Source organism: Salminus brasiliensis, chromosome 9 (genome assembly GCF_030463535.1).
Source record: "Salminus brasiliensis chromosome 9, fSalBra1.hap2, whole genome shotgun sequence".
Lineage (NCBI taxonomy): Eukaryota > Metazoa > Chordata > Actinopteri > Characiformes > Bryconidae > Salminus > Salminus brasiliensis.
In genome coordinates this window covers 15595370-15616345 of record NC_132886.1, presented here as the reverse complement: position 1 = coordinate 15616345, position 20976 = coordinate 15595370, and the positions used below count along the sequence as shown (strand labels likewise).

The 20976-nt window shown below is 41.2% G+C and overlaps 1 protein-coding gene across 1 annotated transcript in view; it reads right to left on the bottom strand.

Moving 5' to 3' along the window:
• The window catches only part of slc8a4b (solute carrier family 8 member 4b), an 87901-nt gene that overhangs the window by 24333 nt on the left and 42592 nt on the right, over positions 1-20976 (bottom strand). Inside the window, exons 3-5 of the mRNA XM_072687576.1 lie at positions 20154-20976; positions 18910-19173; positions 18316-18800 (exon numbers count right to left, since the gene is read on the bottom strand). The exon at positions 20154-20976 is cut by the window's right edge and continues 264 nt beyond it. Coding sequence (XP_072543677.1) covers positions 18316-18800; positions 18910-19173; positions 20154-20976 — 1572 coding nt within the window. The remainder of the gene's footprint in view (positions 1-18315; positions 18801-18909; positions 19174-20153) is intronic.

Sequence of the window (20976 nt, the reverse complement as noted above, 5' to 3'; positions counted from 1 at the left end):
TTCCTCTTACTGCACATTCCCATTTCGAGGTCCTGTCAGCTTTATTGATTTAGCATTTACATAGCCAGAGTCGATCATTAATAACAATCCGCAGTCTTGTGGCTACATGAATGCCTGTGTGAGTTTTTGTCCATACTTCTCTCTCTGGCAGTCTTTCACAACTCTTAATCCTGACAAAGGCAACCAAAAGTCTTAAGAAAATCCTCCTTAAAAAAAGATTTTCAGACCTCTGGTTATATTGTTTAATGTTCATTTACAGCACATGTTTTCTACTACTGTAATACAGTGGTTTGTTTATATATACAACAATATTTTATATTTGTCTTTTTGTTGAAGTGCCTTTAAAGCAACACTATGTAGCCTTTTTACATTAAAGCAGCAGTCCTTACGATTTTTTCATTTCAAATGAAAGCAGCAGTCTTTCTGAGTGAGGAGGGGCAAATATATTGCAATGAATGGTATCAGTGTGCTGCGTGATCATCCTTAAAAAAGCCTAATATATTCATTCTAAAAACAAGAGTAGTCTGGTAGGTTTCTGTGGTTGTTTTCAGGCCATATCACATCTTAATGTGCTTATGTCACATGGAGATATCAGAATGGCAAATTTAGTTTTAATCTGCTCCTTTATCCACTGTCAAACCAAAGATATTGACTAAATGTAAACTTGCACTGTTCAGATTCATCCACAGGCGACCACAGCACTCTTCCACATGCGTGATGCAATTACACATTCTCACCAAAGAGGTCTCTTAAGAGGTCTCTAAATCCCCAGATCCCTCAAACATTTGGACTATTGCTTTAAAATAGCAGCTTCAGTCACAAGTCATTGTGCTGCTCTACTGAACTGTAACACTGAGAAAAACACCTCTATCCTTGCTATTCCAGACTTAGCACATCTGCTTACTGCACCATGTATCTTTGGTGTAACAGACAGAACAGCGCTCACCAGGATTGCAAAACGAAGCATAGCCGAGTCATATTACTGCCAGTTCCCCTTCATCTAATGAGCAAGAAATACAGATTCTCACATAATGCTGAATTAAGACTCATATATGTAAATGATCTGGGTTCTGATTGGTTGATTCAGTGCATCTTTTAAAAAGCCGATTCCTTATAATTTCCCAGAACTACAGTTTTTTGTACACTGTATATGAGCCATATGAACCTAACAGTACTTTTACTGTAAAATACCTTTAACAGTGTTTATTTACTACATTAGTAATGATTTTCAAGTATACTTGTGGAGCTCTAGCTTAGTGACCATTGTCTACATCTAACTCTATTCCTTAAATAGCTTTAAATAACAAACCTTAACAAACTTCAAATTCCACCTTCAGCTAGAGACGTGAAGCTTTCCGACAAAATACCATAGGTGTATCTTACATCCCTGTGAAAGCCAAGGAGTCATCTGTACTGCCTGTGCATTCAATCAGTGCATATACTGTTGATCTGGTGCTGTTTCTGCATGTTAGTTTTGTCACTGCTTGGTTGCCAATCACATGGTTCTATTTCAAACATTCAGTCTCTTATCTACAGTGCCACTCTCCACCCTTGATGCACACTTTCCTGTCTACGTACATTGTCTTTCTAGATCCTGCTAATCCCAGGATCCTGCTCATACACACACACACACACAACCGTCAGCCTCATTGAATGTATTGTCACAAAGTTGCCTTGTCAAAGCCTTGTCTTGGCTGTGCTAATTAAGCTCATGAGGGAGGCAAGCGGCTGAGTTGGGAATAAAGTACAAAAACAAACAATATTATTACCAACAGTAATAAAACCATGTCTTTCTGATACATATTCGGCATAGAGATTTAGTTTTATCATCTGAAGGCACAATTTAAATCATCTATCATACATTATATGGAGCATTAGTGAAGTCAGGATGTTGGATGATTACCACCCCACCTCATCCCCAAATCCCCAGCACTGGTGGCAATGAAAGGGTACTAACTAACCTTTGCACAAATACAAATTAGCTTATTTTTATTTAACAAAAATATGAATGTATGGTGTCTAATTAAAAATATCACATTTAAAAAATTGCATAAATGCAACTGAACCAGGCCTTTTAGATGTGTGATGAGTACTGCGGTCTAAATGGATAAGTAAGGAGTAAAACAATGAATGAGCAGGTGTCCCAATACTTTTCAATACTTCTAAATATCAGATGAACTTCGGGGGATCCATTAATGAATTCCTGAGCACTGATATTCTCTACTAGACGAATGTCTTGCAAACCTGACATTCTTGAGTGTTTCTTTGTTTCGTTTCCTTTTTGAGACGCTTCTTTGTTTCATTTCCGTTTTGCTTTTGCTTCTCTGGCAGCTTTAGAGCTGCAATCTTTTCTCTGTATATATGCTGGATTTGATATAGAGGTAAAATCAGTTCATTTGAGGTTTTTAAGGGAAGAATGTGGAAAGTTTTCTTCTCTTCTGCTTCAATTTAAAGTACAAACCACATTCCCTGGAAAGAAACACTATTTATTTTATATTCACATATTTCTAAAGTGTCCGGTAAAAGACACACATTATAGGACTGTCAAAGTATAATCCACTGTGCATTTGACTGTGGAAAATGTCTGGTTGAGTATTTAAAGCTACCTCTGCTGCAGCTCCTAGTGTGTTTTAGTCCAGGGCATGGTTTTGGCCTTTCTTAATGCACTTAGTTCCACCCAAATCCTTTCCACCTGCCCACCTGTCCACAACAACTGACCTGTTACACCCAGCCTTCACTTCAGTGAGAGAAGGCATTGCATTAAGCCTGCTTATTGCCTGCCCGCTTCTATCCCACATGGTGGCACTAAAGTGATCGTGTCATTTACACTCCAGTTTCATCATTCAGCTGAAGCACAGATGAGTACAGGGACAGACCTTCCAGAGTGACTCACTTTGCTAGAGGGCACAGTAGTGCTATCAATCAGTCCTAAGCTAGTGTGTTATCATTAAGCTACACTTCCATGTCTTGCTTCACCTGTTTAACAGGTGATGTCCTTGATTAACCCGCTTTCATTAATTAACCAAATCTCATCTATAGTTAGATTAGTTTGGATACTCTACTCCCTAATATCTGCTTTGGCTGAAATAACTTATTTAGATGCCTTCTATTAAGCTGCTTTTAGACATGCACTGTACTCCAGAGCAGAATGTGTGAATGCAAAAGTACAAATCAGTTGTACCGGACACTACCGGGACTTTATCCTGCCAGCCCCTATATACAAAGTCTGGATAATGCCTCATAAGTCCATGCTCAGGTGCAGCCCCTTGCCTAAACTACATGGAACCTTTCCTGTTGTGAGAACGCATCCGACAAGGAAAATCTCTGGCAGTATGCTAGATGTGGGAAAGGGCAACTGCAGCAAATGTTCAGATTTTATTCTCCAGACATTTTCTGTTATTTGTATGTAAAAACGGGTTAACTATCTACCAGCCTCCAACAGTTTCTCCTACTCCTCTCAGAAGAATTATTTCAGCTGTGCAATGTTCGAGTCTGTAGCATGCACAACCTCAAATCACTCCACAGTAGTGCTAAGTGACCTCAAATTAATATCATGATTAACTGAACATTTTACCTTGATTAATGAACGATTATTAAATTCATAATGAAGAGCTTGCCAGGCACTGTTGTAGCAAAGCAGCTCCAAACCACGACATGTCTACCTTTTCTATCACTATATAAAAGAAGCATATATAATTTCTAAGTAATGTAGGTAAGTGTACACATTCAGAACTGAATTTAATGCAAAAAACAACAACTGGCTGCTTACGTGACTAACGTGCCAAGCTTTGTCCAGTCACTTCCTTGAACAAGCTAAAAAGTTCCTCTTATGTGTATTGCTTCCTCTTAGACTTTCTTCCTTACTGTAGTTAAGGTTTCCCTACTACATTGCCAATTGGCTTGTGCAACTGAGCTCTGAACCACACACAGTGGTTCACATGCGGCTTTGTGAAATTCAATAGAATGTGCTTTACCAATACAACTCAAAAGTTCAACAGTTCAAATAAATCTGATTTGTAAGTCTGCAGGGCAAGTCAAGTCAAGTCAAGTCAAGTGGGTTTATTGTCATTTCAACTACATACAGAGTACACAGTGAAACGAAACAACGTTCCTCCCGGACCATGGTGCAACATAGACACTACACTATATGTCCAAATGTTAGTGGACAACCCTTCTAATGAATGCATTCAACTACTTTAAGTTGCACCCATTGCTGACACAAATATGCAAATGCACACACACACAGCTTGTTGTGTTTAGAAATACTGACAATAGAATATGTAGTGTAATGATGGTTGGTGCTCCAGCCAACACTTTTGGGATGAGTTAAGAATGAGGTGGGGTGGTGATCATCCAACATCCTGCAATCAAATCATCAGTGAACCCTGCTCCTGGGGCTCCCCCTAAAGTTGAGAAGTGTAATTCACTTTTCCACCACTGTCATTAATACAAATCACGCTTTTGAGCTCCCTCTTGTGGACAGCTGTAAATGTGCATTTGTTTACATGCTGAGAGATACAGACCCAGCTTCTGAAGCTGTTTTCACAGTTTTCACGAGAGGTCTTATCCAGCTCCACCATTTGCTATATTTTAGTTGCTATTTTAAGGTAACATAGCTACATAATACTGCTTTAAGGTCAACAGAGTGAATAGAGAGCAGCAATAGTGTTCTCAGTGCAGTAGCAAAGCTCTGAGAACACTGTGGAGCTCGAGGGATCGGCCCAGGGCCTGACTCCACTTCTAATTACAGACAGAGAGAGACTGAGGGAGGGAGGAAGGGAAAGGCAGAGAGAGAGAATGAGATATATTAAGATGAGAAACGTAATTAATTGCAACACAGTTCACTTGTCTGACAAGAAGAATAGAGTAGACTCTTAATCACACACCTCTCCAGGCCTACTCCTTAGTCATTGAACAGAGGGAAAGAACAAGGAAGTAAGAAAAGAAAAGAGAGGAGAAGCAAAGCACAGAAAAGAAAAGAAATGGAAAGAAGGATGAAGGCACTCGTTTCCCGCCTGCTGCTACCAATAAAGCATGATTGTGTGTGTTCCATTAGCAGCCCCATACATCATATTCTCTCTCTCTCTGCTTTCTATACAGTAAAAGCAAATTACTGTTGCATTCACTTAACAAACTGGCATGGGACTCATCGCTATGGCAACGTGCCCTGGCCCTCTGCCACCTGCTGTCACATGTGGGAGCAGCGTTTTAAAAGCCACTCCCTTTATAATACATCACATCCCCTCAGAGCCACTTTAATAACACACTCCACTCAGGACTGCAAGATCTACAGCCGGGGTCGTCTTGTTTCCCATAACTGCACTGTAAATCACACTTCAGCATGAAGCTCGTTAAAAAGCAGAACATACGAGTGGCCAATGATGAAGATTTCTGTATAAAACACTGGCGCTCAACTCACCACTCAACTCAACAGTCTATTTTCATGCCGTCCATCTGTATCGTTTAAATAGCTGAAAAAACGCTGCTTGCAAATATATCCACACTGATGGGCGTGGTGGTCTCCAAATGAGGTGTGTTCAGGTAATTTTTTGGCGTATTGCTTTCTTGGTAACAGAAAACACAGAAAACACAACTGAAAGCAGCCTAGGCAGATTTCAACAGTCAGACGCTCATTGCTATCTTGGCAGTGAATTGTCAACACAGAGGCCTGCCCGAGTTTGACAGCTCACATAAAAAGATCACAAAGATAGGGTCCTATGTTTGCTGGCACAATATGGCTGCTGCTTTTCATTGGTTTGGGTTGAATTTAATTTCATTTTCATTTAATTTTTGAACTCAACTCAACTCACAATTTAACACTACTGTTGGGTGTGTGTGTTTCCTGTGAATATACACTGGCACAAATTGGCTGCAGTTTTGCATTGGTTTATGTTGCATCGTTGTATCGTGGTACTATTTTGTATTGATTGTGTGGCTATGCTGATGTTTTCCCACTGGCTGAAAGTGGTTTCCAGAATGACTCTGCAATTTCCAGTCTGAATGATTCTACATTGCAGCTATGAGTTTCTCAGGACTACAAATGTTTCCACAGACTCTGCATTGATGCTGGGTGTTTCCTGGGTTGGCGATAGCTGTATGGAGAACTGGAGCTCAGTTCAACTCAACTCAACTCAACTCAACTCAACTGTTGGGTGTGTGCGTTTCCCATGTACACATGCTGGCACAGATTGGCTACAGTTTTGCACTTGTTTGGGATTGATTTGATTTGTTTTTGTTCTGTTTTGTATTGTGTGTGTGTGTTTATTGTAATGTTTCCCTCCTGGTTGTGGCTCAGAAAAGCTAGCAGGAAAAGTCAGCAGCTACCCTTTGACTGGGAAGTTTTCCCCCCTGTCTGTCTAGGAACTGTGAGGTTTTTTTTGTGTTGATTTGATTTAAATTTTGGTTTTGAAAGTGGGTTTTAGTTACTTTTCAATTAATCGCTCAGCCCTAATAGTATTGCATCTTCTGTATGGTCTATTATACCTTTTATACTTTGAAACCATAACAAGGTCACTTTACATAATGTCATACATTTACATACAATATATAAGGGTTTGAATTCTAAACTAGAAATGTCAACATTAAAGAACAGATTTTTGTTGTCTTTAAGTAATTGTTTTTTGTACAGTTGTTTAGAATTTAATGAAGTACATCCTAATTAATTAAATCTTACTTATTTAGATCCAAAGAAAATTAAATTCCAACTGAATTGTATTGAAAATAGTCTTTAACACCAGTGGCCAAATGACGTGTATTGTTTTTTGTTTTTGTTTGATAAGTAGTAAGATAGCTACTTAAACATAAAGCACCATATTTTCAATTAATCCTAATGCTCAATTACTCTGTCTTTCATTGCATAATAAACAAAAAGCATTAATTATGTGGCCTGTGCAAAGGATTGAGTACCCTATGCGCTGTGAATGCTAAGCATGAACTTAGCAAATTAACAAATCGGCTCTGAGGCATGTCATTAATAATAACTAGGAAGGGTCAGCTGAACCAAATTTCCAAGCTTCATAAATAGAAAACCTAAAACTAAGACTGGTACTGCAACATCTGCAGAGATTTATTATGAGTACCATTTTACTGAATAAAAATACATTAAAATGACAGTCATGTATCTTTCCAGAATTTCCCAAAATCAACAGGCTTTCTCTGAAGCCTAAGCCTAGAACACCCTGAGGGTTCCCCACTGGTGATAAGAAGAAAATCTGGATAATTTCTACTGATCCATTCATCAGAATCCAACCAACCACAAAAATGGGGGACATTTTGGGATATTGGTGGTAGATTGATAAGACAGATAAATGAATCCCAATCCTCAAAGGAACAATGCTAAAGGAATCTACACACATATTAAACTGTGTCCTAATTAAAAAGCTTTCATCTCTTAGCATCTTGGTCCATGATGAGATGGGGTCATGCCTTGGTGGAGTTTTAAATGAAGGCTGTAGCCCAGGAGGCTCCAGACTGGCTGCAGAGGGGAGGGTGATGAGAGAGTCCGATGAGAGAGCTTTAATCATGGGCAGTGAGCAGCAGCCTGTGGCCTACAGGGCCCTATTGCCCTGCCCTCTAATTATGGCCCTGTACAGGGTGTGTGTGAGTATGTGTCTGCAAATGCATGTATATGTGTGTTATCATGTTAAAGTATTACAGTAAAGCCAGAGGAAGCGACTCATGCTGAGATTGAAATGGATAAGAAGGGATTGATAGAAAGAGAAGGAGAGCACGCAGTGCTGCAGCAAAGGAGCGAGACAAAGAGCGGAGCACGCTTTTGCAGCTTTTCACGCTAAATTGCTTTCCTCCACAGCACCTTCTTCAGGGTGAAGGATTAGCACTGCAATATTTATGTGTTTTATAATGTATTTTCACATGAGATCAAGTGTTTGTGGCCAGAGATACATTTTTAAGCATGAGAAAATGCTCCCTGCAAGCCAAATCTCGTTCTGCAAGGAACAGAAATACATGCACATCAGCACACACACACACACACAAGCATACGGTAATTCAGCAGGGTAATCTTATTGGGAGGCTCCCAAACAGAAGAAATTACAAACCAGAAACCCAATTATCTTCCTGGCTGTCTCGATTACAGATCTTCTGCCTAAATCCCATCTATCTTAACCATATTAAATATTACAGACCAAATCTTTTGTTGATATTCTGAGTGAAAGTGAACAAATGTTCTTCTGGAAACAAACATAAATGTGCTACACTGTCTATGAATCATAGAGCACAGTTTGTGTTTAATTATGTTTAATAATTCAATTTAACAGATTAAAATATTTATAAATATTTCACACACCACATTTTGCATATTTTCCCCCAATATGCTAAATTAGAGCCATATTTTGCGCATTCGGTGTTACTGCACTGAGTATGCATTTTGTCATTCTGTCATTTTCAGAGAATTATTTAGCTACTGTTGCCATTTATATTAGCATAATAATTGTTTTGAACCGTTTAAATGAAGATATGTTATTATATTATTATTATTATTATTATTATTATTATTATTATTATTATATATGAGATATATTACCACTGTCTACAGAAAAAAAAACATCAACAATCAACAATATTAACTTTTTAGTTACTTTTAAAAAGATAAAGCGTTTTAACCTAATATAGGTTAATATGAATAACTTGCCATGTGAAACTGTATTTAGTTTGGAGCGTACTGTTTTGTTCATTTATGAGAAATACTGTCGTATTGTTGTGAGCAATTATTATTATTATTATGTCCAAATTGCACTTGAAATTGTCCCTGTTTTTTTTTTCAAACAACAAAGGCTAAAAACAGTAACATTAGTAAGATAGCTAGCTGGTTAATTTGCTATACAGGTAGTGCCAAATACAGCTGTACTTTACTGCACTGTAAAGAGGGTACATTAAATTACAACATCCACAGCAATGACAGCCTGGCTGCCTGTTTTAGTAGCTAGTCACTCAAAATAAAATATACTTACCTGTTCAGCAAGAAAAAAAGCCAACTTAGCATCAACTTAGTATTTTAATCTTTTCAGCTCTGAGCTCTCACCTCTATTTAAACGCCTAGCCATTGTTTATCCGGGATTTTAACAAGGACCTCTTTTGGCTTGCCAGCCCTCTTCAGTTTTAATTTTGTGTTTCTTTGATTTGACAGTGGGTGAATGGTCAGATGAAGACTGAGTTTGCCGTTGCTGATTTCTCCATGTTCTCACTAGCTCTTGTATCAGCTCCATTAGCCACGCTGCGGTTGCGTAGGTAGCCAGCAAATGAAGCCGGATCCTCTTTCAGAGGCTGTGCATGTGATATAAATATGTAAAGACAGGTGAAGTGGCCAGAAAATGTCCTGCAAACACCTACCACTCTGTTTACAGAATGAATATATTAGGCTTTGCCAGGATGGTTCACAATATTTTGTCCCATCCCCACACAGGAAAACTAGTGCCTTAAATTTGAGAGAAACTTCATAATGACTGCTGCTTTAAGCAAATCTAAAGTAATGCATTAAAATGTAAAGAGTGTAGTATCTGTAGAGGATACAACATTTTGCATATGACTGTAATTTGGGCCTACATAGGCTTTTACTACACCCATATTATTAATTTATTTTATTTCTTTTTAGCATATGTAGTTAAGCACTCATTTTATCAGTGTATTGCATCCTCTTTGGCACTCCCATTTCTTATACTGTATGTTTTGTCAAATTGCAAATATGATAATAATAAGCATGTGAAAGGCTGCACTGATCTAATAATTTTTGCCACTGGTTCCAAATTCCCCACATGGGACAAAGATGGAACTTGGCCCCTGCCACAAATGTCTGGAGAGGTGGGCAGCATTCACCGCTGAGCCTGGGGAGCCGAGTTCAAGGCCCAACGGCCACACCTTAGTAATCCTGGGTATTGAACCCTTAACCCCGTCATCAATAACCCAGTGCTTCAGAGACATCACTGCTCCCTAGCCATCCTAACCTCCAACTTCGATTCATTTGACTTGAATGGGACTTTTATTCTGTAAAGTTTGTCCAACCTGGCAACAGCTTCTATGAAAGGCTGCATTTGTGGGCAGGGCATGGAGAGGGCCATGTCTCATCCTTTTTCTGTGTGTAGGTGGGCCTTGTCTTTAGCCATTACTGCTGGGCTCTATGATCACTCTCTTTAGTGTTGAGCCAGAGAGGCATTGATTAGTTGGGTCATGCCAGTAATTTAAGCTGGATCATTCTAGTAATGCAATAAATGGATCCAGCCTAAACACCTCTCACTCTCTCTCTCCATCTTTCCGTCTCCTCATATTTCCATCTCTACTGCACACACAACCCTCCACAACTCCAACCAACTTCACACCGCTGAATTATTTTTAGAGAGAGGTCTTTCTTTCTTGGCGGGTGTCTGTTAATTCCCAAACACACACAATGTCAAACATTTCTACAGTTGAGCCATTTCAGCATTAATAAGCCTTTCTCTCCCCAGAGAGCCATTCCAAGCTTGCATACACACACATACACACACTCCTATAAAAGCATGACAGTATGTATTCACTTAAGAGAGACATACCTGCTGAGAACTATCATGAAGATATGTGGGAGAGTAGAAAAAAAGAGAAAGATAGAGAGAAGGCATGGGGCATAATATTTACTCTGTCTACTCTGCCTGCAATAAAAAGATGGCATGATAAGCCTGAGCAAAACCCCAGAGCATTCTGAGCAACCAACTGGAGCAACTACACTTCCTTTAAGAGAGAAAGAGAGAGAGAGAGAGAGAGAGAGAGAGAGAGAGAGAGAGAGAGAGAGAGAGAAAGAGAAAGTAAGAGAGAATACAATGCGAGAAACAGAGACAAGGAAATCCAAGAAAATAAGAGGAAAGAGAGAGCGTGAGTCAGAGAGAATGAGAGAGAGAATGCGATAGAAAGAGAAAGTAATAGAGATTACAATGCGAGAGACAGAGAGACAGAACACAAGAGAGAGAATAGAATGAGATACAGAGAATGTGAGAGACATGTGTGAGAGAGAAAGCAAGACAGCGAGGGAATGCAAGAGAAGGCAAGACAATAAGAGGAGAGAGAAACTGCAACACCTGTTCCTACAGTGTATGTCCAAAAGTATCCAGACACCACCTCTAACTAGTGAATACAGCTACTTTATGGTGCTCCAGTGTTGATACTGGTGTTTAACTGCACACACACACACACACACACACACACACACACACACACACACACACACTGCTTGTAAAATCTTCATGGAAAAGCATCTCTAATAGAACAGGAGTTTCTGGAGCAGCACATGGGCAGTCTCTGGAGTGATGGAGTTTTATTGGACATCTTTGAGATGAGCTAGACGGGCGAGGAACTAATCATTCAACATTAGCACTTGACCTCACTATTGCTGTCACAGCTGATTGCAATCAAATTCTCACAGCAAGAGCTTGTTCATGCAGCAAAGCAGGGACAACCTGCCACGTACAACCTCTGACTTTAACAGACACTAGGCTGAGCAGGTGTCTACAAACTTAAGCAACTTTTAACATGTAGAAGGAGAGAGAGAGAGAGAGAGAGAGAGAGAGAGAGAGAGAGAGAGAGAGAGAGAGAGAGGTGGTGAAAGGTGGAGGAGAAAATGTTCAAAACACTGTCAGATAAGTAGGGCGCTACTTTGACTGAACTCCACACATTCAAGCACACCCACAAACACACACACACACTGGTTTTACACTCTGTCAGGACATGGAGTCACACATACGTTCCATATGTAAGAATATCATAATGATGATATTTCTAAATCTTATCTCAGAAGAAGTTCCTCTACAGGAGATCTCATACTGCAGCGTAGTTTCTCAGTGCTTCTCCTACACTGTCTGAAAACACACACACATACACACACAGTAGAGTGGATGAGGAAATGAGAGTTTATGTGCAGTAGTGTGTGTGTGTGTGTGTGTGTCTATGTGTGGTAGTTTATTGGGTCAGGCTGTAAATGGTGAACAGGTTGTTGAGCAGTTTGGAGCAGGAGGAGTCTCCATCACCAAGCATCACCTGAGGGGCTGTGCTCTACTTACACAAACACACACACACACACACATCAACAGAGCCCTACACAGAACCCCACACAGTCATAAAACTCCTCAGGCGTTTCTAGTGTGGATTTAGGATTTGCTTGAGGAGCAATTTCTGGGTCACTCTCAAGAAGAGAGAAAGAGAGAGAGAGATAGTATTTGCACATATTATATATATATATATATATATATGTATTTATTTTAATTGTTGCTATTTTTATTCACTACTGTAACTTATTCTGTAATTATTGTTACTTTTTCGTACTGTAATAATTTTTGTAATTTTTGTAATCTATTGTTATTTTTGTAATGCTTTGGCAATATTGTTGTCATATAGACAACAATAGAGACAGAAAAAAGAGACATAATAATGAGAGACAAAACAGAAAGAGAAACAGAATATAGAGAGACAGAACAGAAAGAGACAAAACAGAAAGAGACAGAACAGAAAGAGAGACAGAGAGAGAGACAAAACAGAAAGAGAGAGACCAAACAGAAAGAGACAGATCGAACAGAAAGAGACAGATCGAACAGAAAGAGACAAAACAGAAAGAGAGACAGAACAAAGAGAGACAGAACAGAAAGAGAGACAGAACAAAGAGAGCCAGAACAGAAAGAGAGAGACCGAACAGAAAGAGACAGAACAGAAAGAGAGAGACAGAACAGAAAGAGACAGAGCAGAGAGAGAGACAGAACAGAAAGAGAGAGACCGAACAGAAAGAGACAGAACAGAAAGAGAGAGACCGAACAGAAAGAGACAGAACAGAAAGAGACAGAACAGAGAGAGAGACAGAACAGAAAGAGAGACAAAACAAAGAGAGACAGAACAGAAAGAGACAGAACAAAGAGAGACAGAACAGAAAGAGACAGAACAGAGAGAGAGACAGAACAGAAAGAGAGAGACCGAACAGAAAGAAACAGAACAGAAAGAGACAGAGCAGAGAGAGAGACAGAACAGAAAGAGAGACAGAACAAAGAAAGACAGAACAGAAAGAGAGACAGAACAAAGAGAGCCAGAACAGAAAGAGAGACAGAACAAAGAGAGCCAGAACAGAAAGAGAGAGACCGAACAGAAAGAGACAGAACAGAGAGAGAGACCAAACAGAAAGAGACAGAACAGAGAGAGAGATAGAACAGAAAGAGAGAGACCGAACAGAAAGAGACAGAACAGAAAGAGACAGAACAGAGAGAGACAGAACAGAGAGAGAACAGAAAGAGAGACAGAACAGAAAGAGACAGAACAGAGAGAGAGAGAGAGAACAGAAAGAGAGACAGAACAAAGAGAGACAGAACAGAAAGAGAGACAGAACAAAAAGAGACAGAACAGAAAGAGAGAGACCGTACAGAAAGAGAGACAGAACAGAGAAAGACAGAACAGAAAGAGAGACAGAACAGAGAGAAAGACAGAACAGAAAAAGAGACAGAACAGAAAGAGACAGAACAGAGAGAGAGAGAACAGAGAGAGACAGAACAGAAAGAGAGAGACAGAACAGAAAGAGACAGAACAGACAGAAGCGAGAGACACAGAGAAAGACAAAAGAACAGAATAGAGAGAGACAGAGAGAAAGAAAACATAGAATAAAGAGAAAGACTGAGAGAAAAAGAGATAAAAAGAGAGACAGTGAGTGACCATATCACCTTCTACACACTGAAACACACACTGACACACTTTTTTTTTTTTTACTTTGATGTTAATAGTTCAAATTGTTCAGTAATGTTTAATCTGTTCACCTTTCACAACTTGCCTGTAACTTGTAGCTTTGGCAATACAAATGTAGCTCTATTTCTCATGCCAATAAAGCCCCCTGAATTGAAAAAAATTAATTGACTTGAAAGACAAATAGAGAAAAGGAGAGAGGCAGAAGTGAGAGTGAGACAGAAAGAGAGATGGAGATGGAGAGAGAGACAAAAGAGAGAGAGACAGAACACAGAGAGACAGACAGAACAGGAATACCTAAAGAAAGAAAGACACAGAAGAGAGAGAGAAAGAAACCGGTCTTTCACAACTTCAGTGATATAAGATTGTACTTAACAGTTGTGGAAAATAAAAATTTAAATATAATGTGAGTGTGTGTGTGTGTGTGTGTGTGTGTGTTGTGTACATATATAAATTATTCATGACGTATGTGTGATAAATTGTACAGAAAGAGGGAATTACTCCTAAACCCAGCTTTCAATCTATCTCGAGTGTGAAGAACAGAGGAATTACACACACACACACACACACACACACATATGACAGGCCCAGTGTCAGCTCTTCTAGTGCTCGTTCATAACTCTGCTCTTGTCTCATCCCTCCTCCTCCTCCTCCTCCCTCTTCCTCCACTCCTCCTCTTCTTTCCATTTCTTTTCTTTCCATCTCATTCTGTCAGTTCAGAGTCAGTGCGCTGCAGATTTCCACCGAGGCCTGGTGGATTTCAGCTGCCTTCAACAATCTCTCACCTTACATATGCACACACACACACACACACACACACACACACACACATACAGACTTTTCAGCCTCCAGTTTCTGCACTAGCTCCATATTTCTCAAAAAAACGACATGGTATAAGGTGATCCAGTATCCAGAAACCCCTCCTAATTAGCAAATTCAGCTACTTTAAGGTGTGTTTGGGAGTAGCAGCACATCGAGGTCACCATGCCTAATGTCCAGACTCAGCTAAAGGGGCCTATGGAGCACTGGGCAGTGCTCCCCAGAGGAATGAAGCTGCATCCAATACCTTTGGGATTTCTATACAACTGCAGATTCAAAGATCATCTGTTCCAACAATTGTTAATACAGGTTATTGTATTGAGGTGTAGCCACTTTTTGAAAGGTCTGGCAGAAGACTGTCAACCTTCAGCTGAGTGGAGACTGGTTTGCCATGAAATGGAAGCTGCTGGAACACTAGTATGCTAATGTCACTGTCTACTATCAAGTAAGTTTTACATATCCATGATCAGAGAGGATGCATTCAAGACAGAAGCCCTGCTTCACAATTGACACCTTCAGGTTCAACTAAAGTTTGAACACAGAAAAACTTTCTGGAGGAAAGCTTTATAGTCAGATGTTTGATCACAATGACCAGAGATATGTTTGGAGGAGTCAAGGCAATGCATTTTAGCCTAAGAACACTGCACCAGCTGTTAAGCCTGGTGGTGGTAGTATCATGCTCTGAGGCTGTTTTGCTGCAGTGGAACTGGTACATTGCAAGTTTCTTTGTTCTGATAGAATAATGAAGAAGGAGAACTACTTTAGAATTCTTCAGCATGACCTCAAACCATCAGGTTGACAGTTAATCCTTGGACACTTTTGGGCGTTCCAACAGGACGGTGACTCCAAACCCACATCATTGTGTTATATAAATATATATGTACACGCTATACCCCAAACAGCCACAAGATTAATACCATCTGCATTCATGGAATGGACTCCACAAGACCTCTGAAGGCATCCTGTATTATCTGGCACCAAGACTTTAGCAGCAGATCTTTTAAGTCCTGGAAGTTGTGAGGTGGGGCCTCCATGGATTGCATTAATGAGCTTTAGATGCCCATGACCCTGTTGCTGGCTCACCAGTTGTCCTTTCTTGGAGTACTTTGGTAGGTATTGACCAATGCATAACAGAAAAGCTCCACAAGACCTGCCTGAAGTTTTGGAGATGTGTTGTCCCAGCTGACTAGCCATCCCAGTGTGATTCTTGTCAACTTGGATCAGGTTCTTTTAACACATCACCTTCAAGAACTGACCACTCACTTGCTGCCTAATATGCCCCACCCCTTGACAGATACCACTGTAAATACAGATAATTACTGTTTACTTACCTGTCAGTGATACTAATGTTATGGCTATTTATGTCCAAATGTTTGTGGACACCCCTTCTAATGAATGCATTCAGCTACTTTACATTGCACCTATTCCTGACACAGATGTGCAAATGCACACACACACAGCTCGTCTAGCCACTGTCAAACGTACTGGCAATAGAATAGGGCTCTATGGAGCAGATGAACATGAACCTATTGGCATGCTCAGCTTTAAGATGTGGAGTAGTGGAACTGTGTTCCCTGGAATGATTGGTGCTCCATTCAGCTCTTGTCACTGAATGCAACCAAATCCTCAAAGCAATGCAGAGCCTATATTTATATAAGTCTGTCTATAAATGGAGGAGAGTGTGGCAGTGTGTGTGTCTGTATGAAAGAGAGTGAGAGAAATAGAGAGAGAGAGAGAGAGAGAGAGAGAGAGAGAGCATTAAAAGGATGAAGGAGGGGTGGGTACAGATGAGCGTGAGTGAAGAGAGATGAGGTTTTAGTGTACTTCATCAAACCTCATTTGTTACCGCAGACAGCAGGAGCATGCTGGAGAGAGAGAATAAGGGGGAGAGAGGCAGAGATAGAGAATGTGAGAATGAGATAGGGGGGCATACAGAAAACTACTGAACAGATAGAATAGAAGAATGAAGAGGGCTGAGCCATGGGGAGAAAAGGGGGATTGGAAAAGAGTAAAAAAAGTGGAGGTGGAGGAAGACAGGAGGAGAAAAAAAGAAGGAAAGAGAGAGAAATGGAGGGACAGATGGGATAGAGCGATTGGTTTGACAGGAACGTCATAGCGATAAAGCCCTCTGAAGTGAGAGTAAGAGGAAAACAGCGATGGAGGAAGAGAGAGGCAAAGGGAGAAAGAGAGGGTTAGAGGAGGGGGGAGGTGTGAAAATGGAGAGACATCAACAGTGACACTCACAAACACAGAGTAATGACCCTCATCTCACAGCCCCCTGATCTGTGTGTGCGTATGTATTGTGTGTGTGTGTATGTGTATGTGTATGTGTGGTGGGCGCAGGAACACAACATGTGTGTTGGAGTTTTCTTAGCTGATGTCTACAAGGTGTGTGTGTGTGTGTGTGTGTATAAGTGCAGAGCAGACAGTTTTTGTGCTGTAGCTGTTTTTCTGATATGCTGATATGTAAGGATGTGTTTGTGTGTACAAGTGTTCAGTACTTTGCTGGAACTAGATATCCCAATGGTGATAGAAAACATAGCAATTTTGACGCTATGATGAAAACTGGAAAACAAAGAGCCAAACCTAAAAGAGCCTAGATTTTATTTTTAAGTATTGATTTAGTCATTCAGACAATCTTTAACACTCTGCTGCTCTGCTAGCTGTTGTGTTTGCTCTTAGCATCTGCTTAACAAAAGCAGTCATTATTGATACTTACAGGCTTCTCTCCTCTCAGTGTCCTCTCCTCTCACCTGCTCTTTTCCCTTCTTTGTTATCCTTTTATTCAGCTCCTGCTCCAGGGCTTTTGCTTTAATTTCACTGCTAATATTCACTTCTAAATCACAACGCATTCTGTTTTCACACACACACACACACACACACACACACACACACACACACACACACACACTGTTTTACTATATTAGAGAGGATTTTTTAAGTAACTACACCTAAATCTAACATTAGGCCTAAACCACACTAACCCTAACCATACAAACCAAACCATAATTATACTGGATTTAAACCTAACCTTAATCTTCTAAGCTAAACGTAACCCTAACCTCAGTAACCTAAACCAACCCCAAATTTAACTTTAGTAACCAATATCTAAACCTAATCCTGAAGCTTAGTAACCTACACCTAACCCTAAACCTAGCCTTAACTTAACCCTAACTCTTAAACCTACTAACTTTAATCTAAACCCCAACCTAAACACTACATTTAACCTCAGTAACCTAGACCTAAATCTAACCCTAACCTTAGTAACCTACAACTAAACCTAACCTTCATTTAATTCCCAACCTAAACCTAATCAGTACAGTCAGCAAAAATCAGTTACAAATATGTAAAAATTTGTAAACCTAAACCTAATCCTAATCCTAACCTAAGTAACCTACAACTAAACCTAACCCTATACTTCACCTTAGCAACCTATGCCTACACTTAACCCTAACCCTAAATCCACTAACCCTAATCTTAACCTCAGTCTAAACCTAACGCTAACCATAAACTTAACTCCAGTCCCATACACCTAAACTTAACCCTAACCTTAACCTCAGCATCTGAAAGTTGATCTCTTGTGGGAGGAGGAGACTGACTAGCAGGCCAGAAATGAGCTATGTGAAGATGTATATGGATCCCAACCATGATGATGAGCCTGTTGATCCTCTTTTCAAAGAAGCTTTTTCATACTAATTAAAATTTATTTTACAGAGACAAACAAAAAACTACACACACACTCTCATGCACTCACACACACACACTAATGCACACATACACACACACACACAGTTGCTAACTTACATGGTCTCGTCATTTTGAAACTCCAGTTTTCCAGCAACTTCCTCGTAGTCCTCTCCGCCGCGAGCCGTCCCGTCTATGGTTCTATAGGGTATGGCCACCAGACCTCGAGCTCCAGACGTCCTCTGGACTTTCACCTGCATGATGCCCACACTTTCGCTGACCCGTGTAGACTCGCTCTCGAACGTGAAGATGCCTGCGTGGTCATCATCGTAGATGGTCACTGTAGCTGTGTGAGCCTCCCCTAGCGCAGCCTTAGGGGTGGGGGCTCCGGTATCCACGCTGACAGGATGTCCATCAGCCCAGCCCACAATGCGTGGATTACTAAGGTGGACGTAGAAGTATTCATCCTCCTCAAAGATGTCGTCATCGATGATGCCCACTGTCAGCTCCTTCAGTGTCTCTCCAGGCTTGAAGACTAGAGTTCCTTCAGCGAACTCATAATCAGAGCCAGCGTTGGCGGTACCGTCTTCCGTGCGGTAGTCAACCTGGAGAAAATCATGATCAGAGGTCAACTTGTGTCCATAGCCATGTGTAGGTCCAACCTTTAGGGTATTATATAAATATATGTCTCTGATCACACAGTTGTATAATTACCTTGACGGTTGACCCTGCATCACCACCATGTCGCCCAACCGTGAGCTTCAAAGAGCCACAGTTCTCAAAGCACTGGTACAGCACTGGCTCAAACTCCAGCCGTGTGGTGTAAGGGTCGTCCTCCTGTTCCCTTGTCTCTCCGCTGCTGACTACCTTCCGAGCCTGGTCCGCCGCATGTTTCTTCAGGATGTTCCCTGCACCAATCATCATTCTTGTGGCCTGGATACGGTAAAATGCTCGGCTCTTCTGCTGCTGCACCAGCACCTGAGGGGACCACATGAGAACCCACTGCTTTAGTGGGCTCTGTATATTGTGCTGTTATTGTTTATAAACATACTGTTCATTTATTCAGACAGTGAGCATAAATGCAATGACAGCTTCCAGTATGACCACCACACTGGTCAAGCAGCTTAATCAAATTAGTCAACCAGTGTGACCAGCCTCATGACAACCTTGATCAAGTTGGTCATGCTGATAGAGAAGCTAGCCCATCAGACTAGCTATAGCCTCTTCAAGAGCTAGCTGAAGAGCTAGGTTGGTTCACCAGTTTAACCAGCTATCTTACCAGCATAGGGTATGTTTTCACCTTGACAACCAGCTTTTCAACCACCCTAAACATCAGAACCAGCTGAGACCATCTAAAGCAAACTTGTCTTCAGCTGGTTTTCCAGTTTTTTACTGGATCACTGGTTCAATACCCAGTATAGGGACCATGCCTATGCCAGCACCAAAAATAGCATGTTTTGGGGGCAGTGTAGCTCAGCGGTTAGAGCTCCGGGCTATTGATGTTAGGGTTGTGGGTTTGATTCCCGGGCTTGGCAAGCTGCCACTGTTGGCCCCTTGAGCAAGGCCCTTCACCCTCTCTGCCTTCTGAGCGCTGCATCATGATATGTTAAAGCAACACTAAGTAAGATGTTTACCTTAAAATGGTAGCTTCAATTGCTGTGATGCTAGAAAAACATGTCCTTTTGTGGTGGCTCAAAGCATGGATTACATTTCCCAACTGTAGAGGGAGCTCAGGAGCAAGAATACCAATTATCCATAGTGTTACTTTAAATAATCTCAGTCAGATGGGTTTATGTGGTCTCTAACATTGTATGGCATTCTTACTTTTTTAATGGATAAATGCACAAAATTCAGGCTTCAAGATGCCACAAGTTTTGCCAAATTCATCACAATAACAACAAATTACCTTCATATTGCCCACCTCTAACTCATCACCACTAAACCGAGGTCGGCTGTACCTGATAGTTGGCCATCTCTATGAGCTGCTCCATGTCTTTGTCCGGGTGTCTTTGCTTGAGCTCCTTCAATGTCCTGGCCATGTCCCTCCTGGCCTCATCTTCCTGATCCCGTCCTCCAAGTCCATCCTCTCCACCCAGCATTCCATCCAGGTGGGCAGCCATACCATCCAGCTCCAGTATGTCCATCTTGGTGAAGCCTGTCTCCTTGACCACCTCTTCGCTTCCTTCCGTCTCCACCACGATGCCGTGGCTCTTGTCGGCACGGTAGTGCTTGCGGACGTACTTGTAGAAGAGCAAGCGCCGGTCAGCCACCCAGGCCTGCACTACGCAGATGGGAAAGAAGAGGAAAGTAAGGACAGCCTCCCAGACCTCGACCTCGCTCGGAGACGACACGCAGAGGATTATGTAGAGCCAGACATAGGCGAAGACACTCCACGCAGCAGTTACAAAGAACACCCTAAGGTGCTTGACCTTCCGGGTCTCGCCATCAGGTACAACGTAGACGCAGATTCCAATGATGACGAACATGTTGAAGGCGGCGCTGCCTACGATGGTGCTGGGGCCCAGGTCTCCAGCTTTAAACTGGTGTCCACAAACTTCAATTACTGAGAGCAGAATCTCTGGAGCTGAAGAACCCAAAGCCATCAGGGTCAGATTTGAAACGGTTTCATTCCAGATGCGCACAGTGGCTGTGGTGGTCTCACCGTTGGGTCGCTTGATGGTAATCTCCTTCTCTTGCGAGGTGATGACCTCGATGGAAGACATGAAGCGGTCCGCAATGATTGACATGCCCAGGAACATGTAGACCAGCGCCACAAAATAG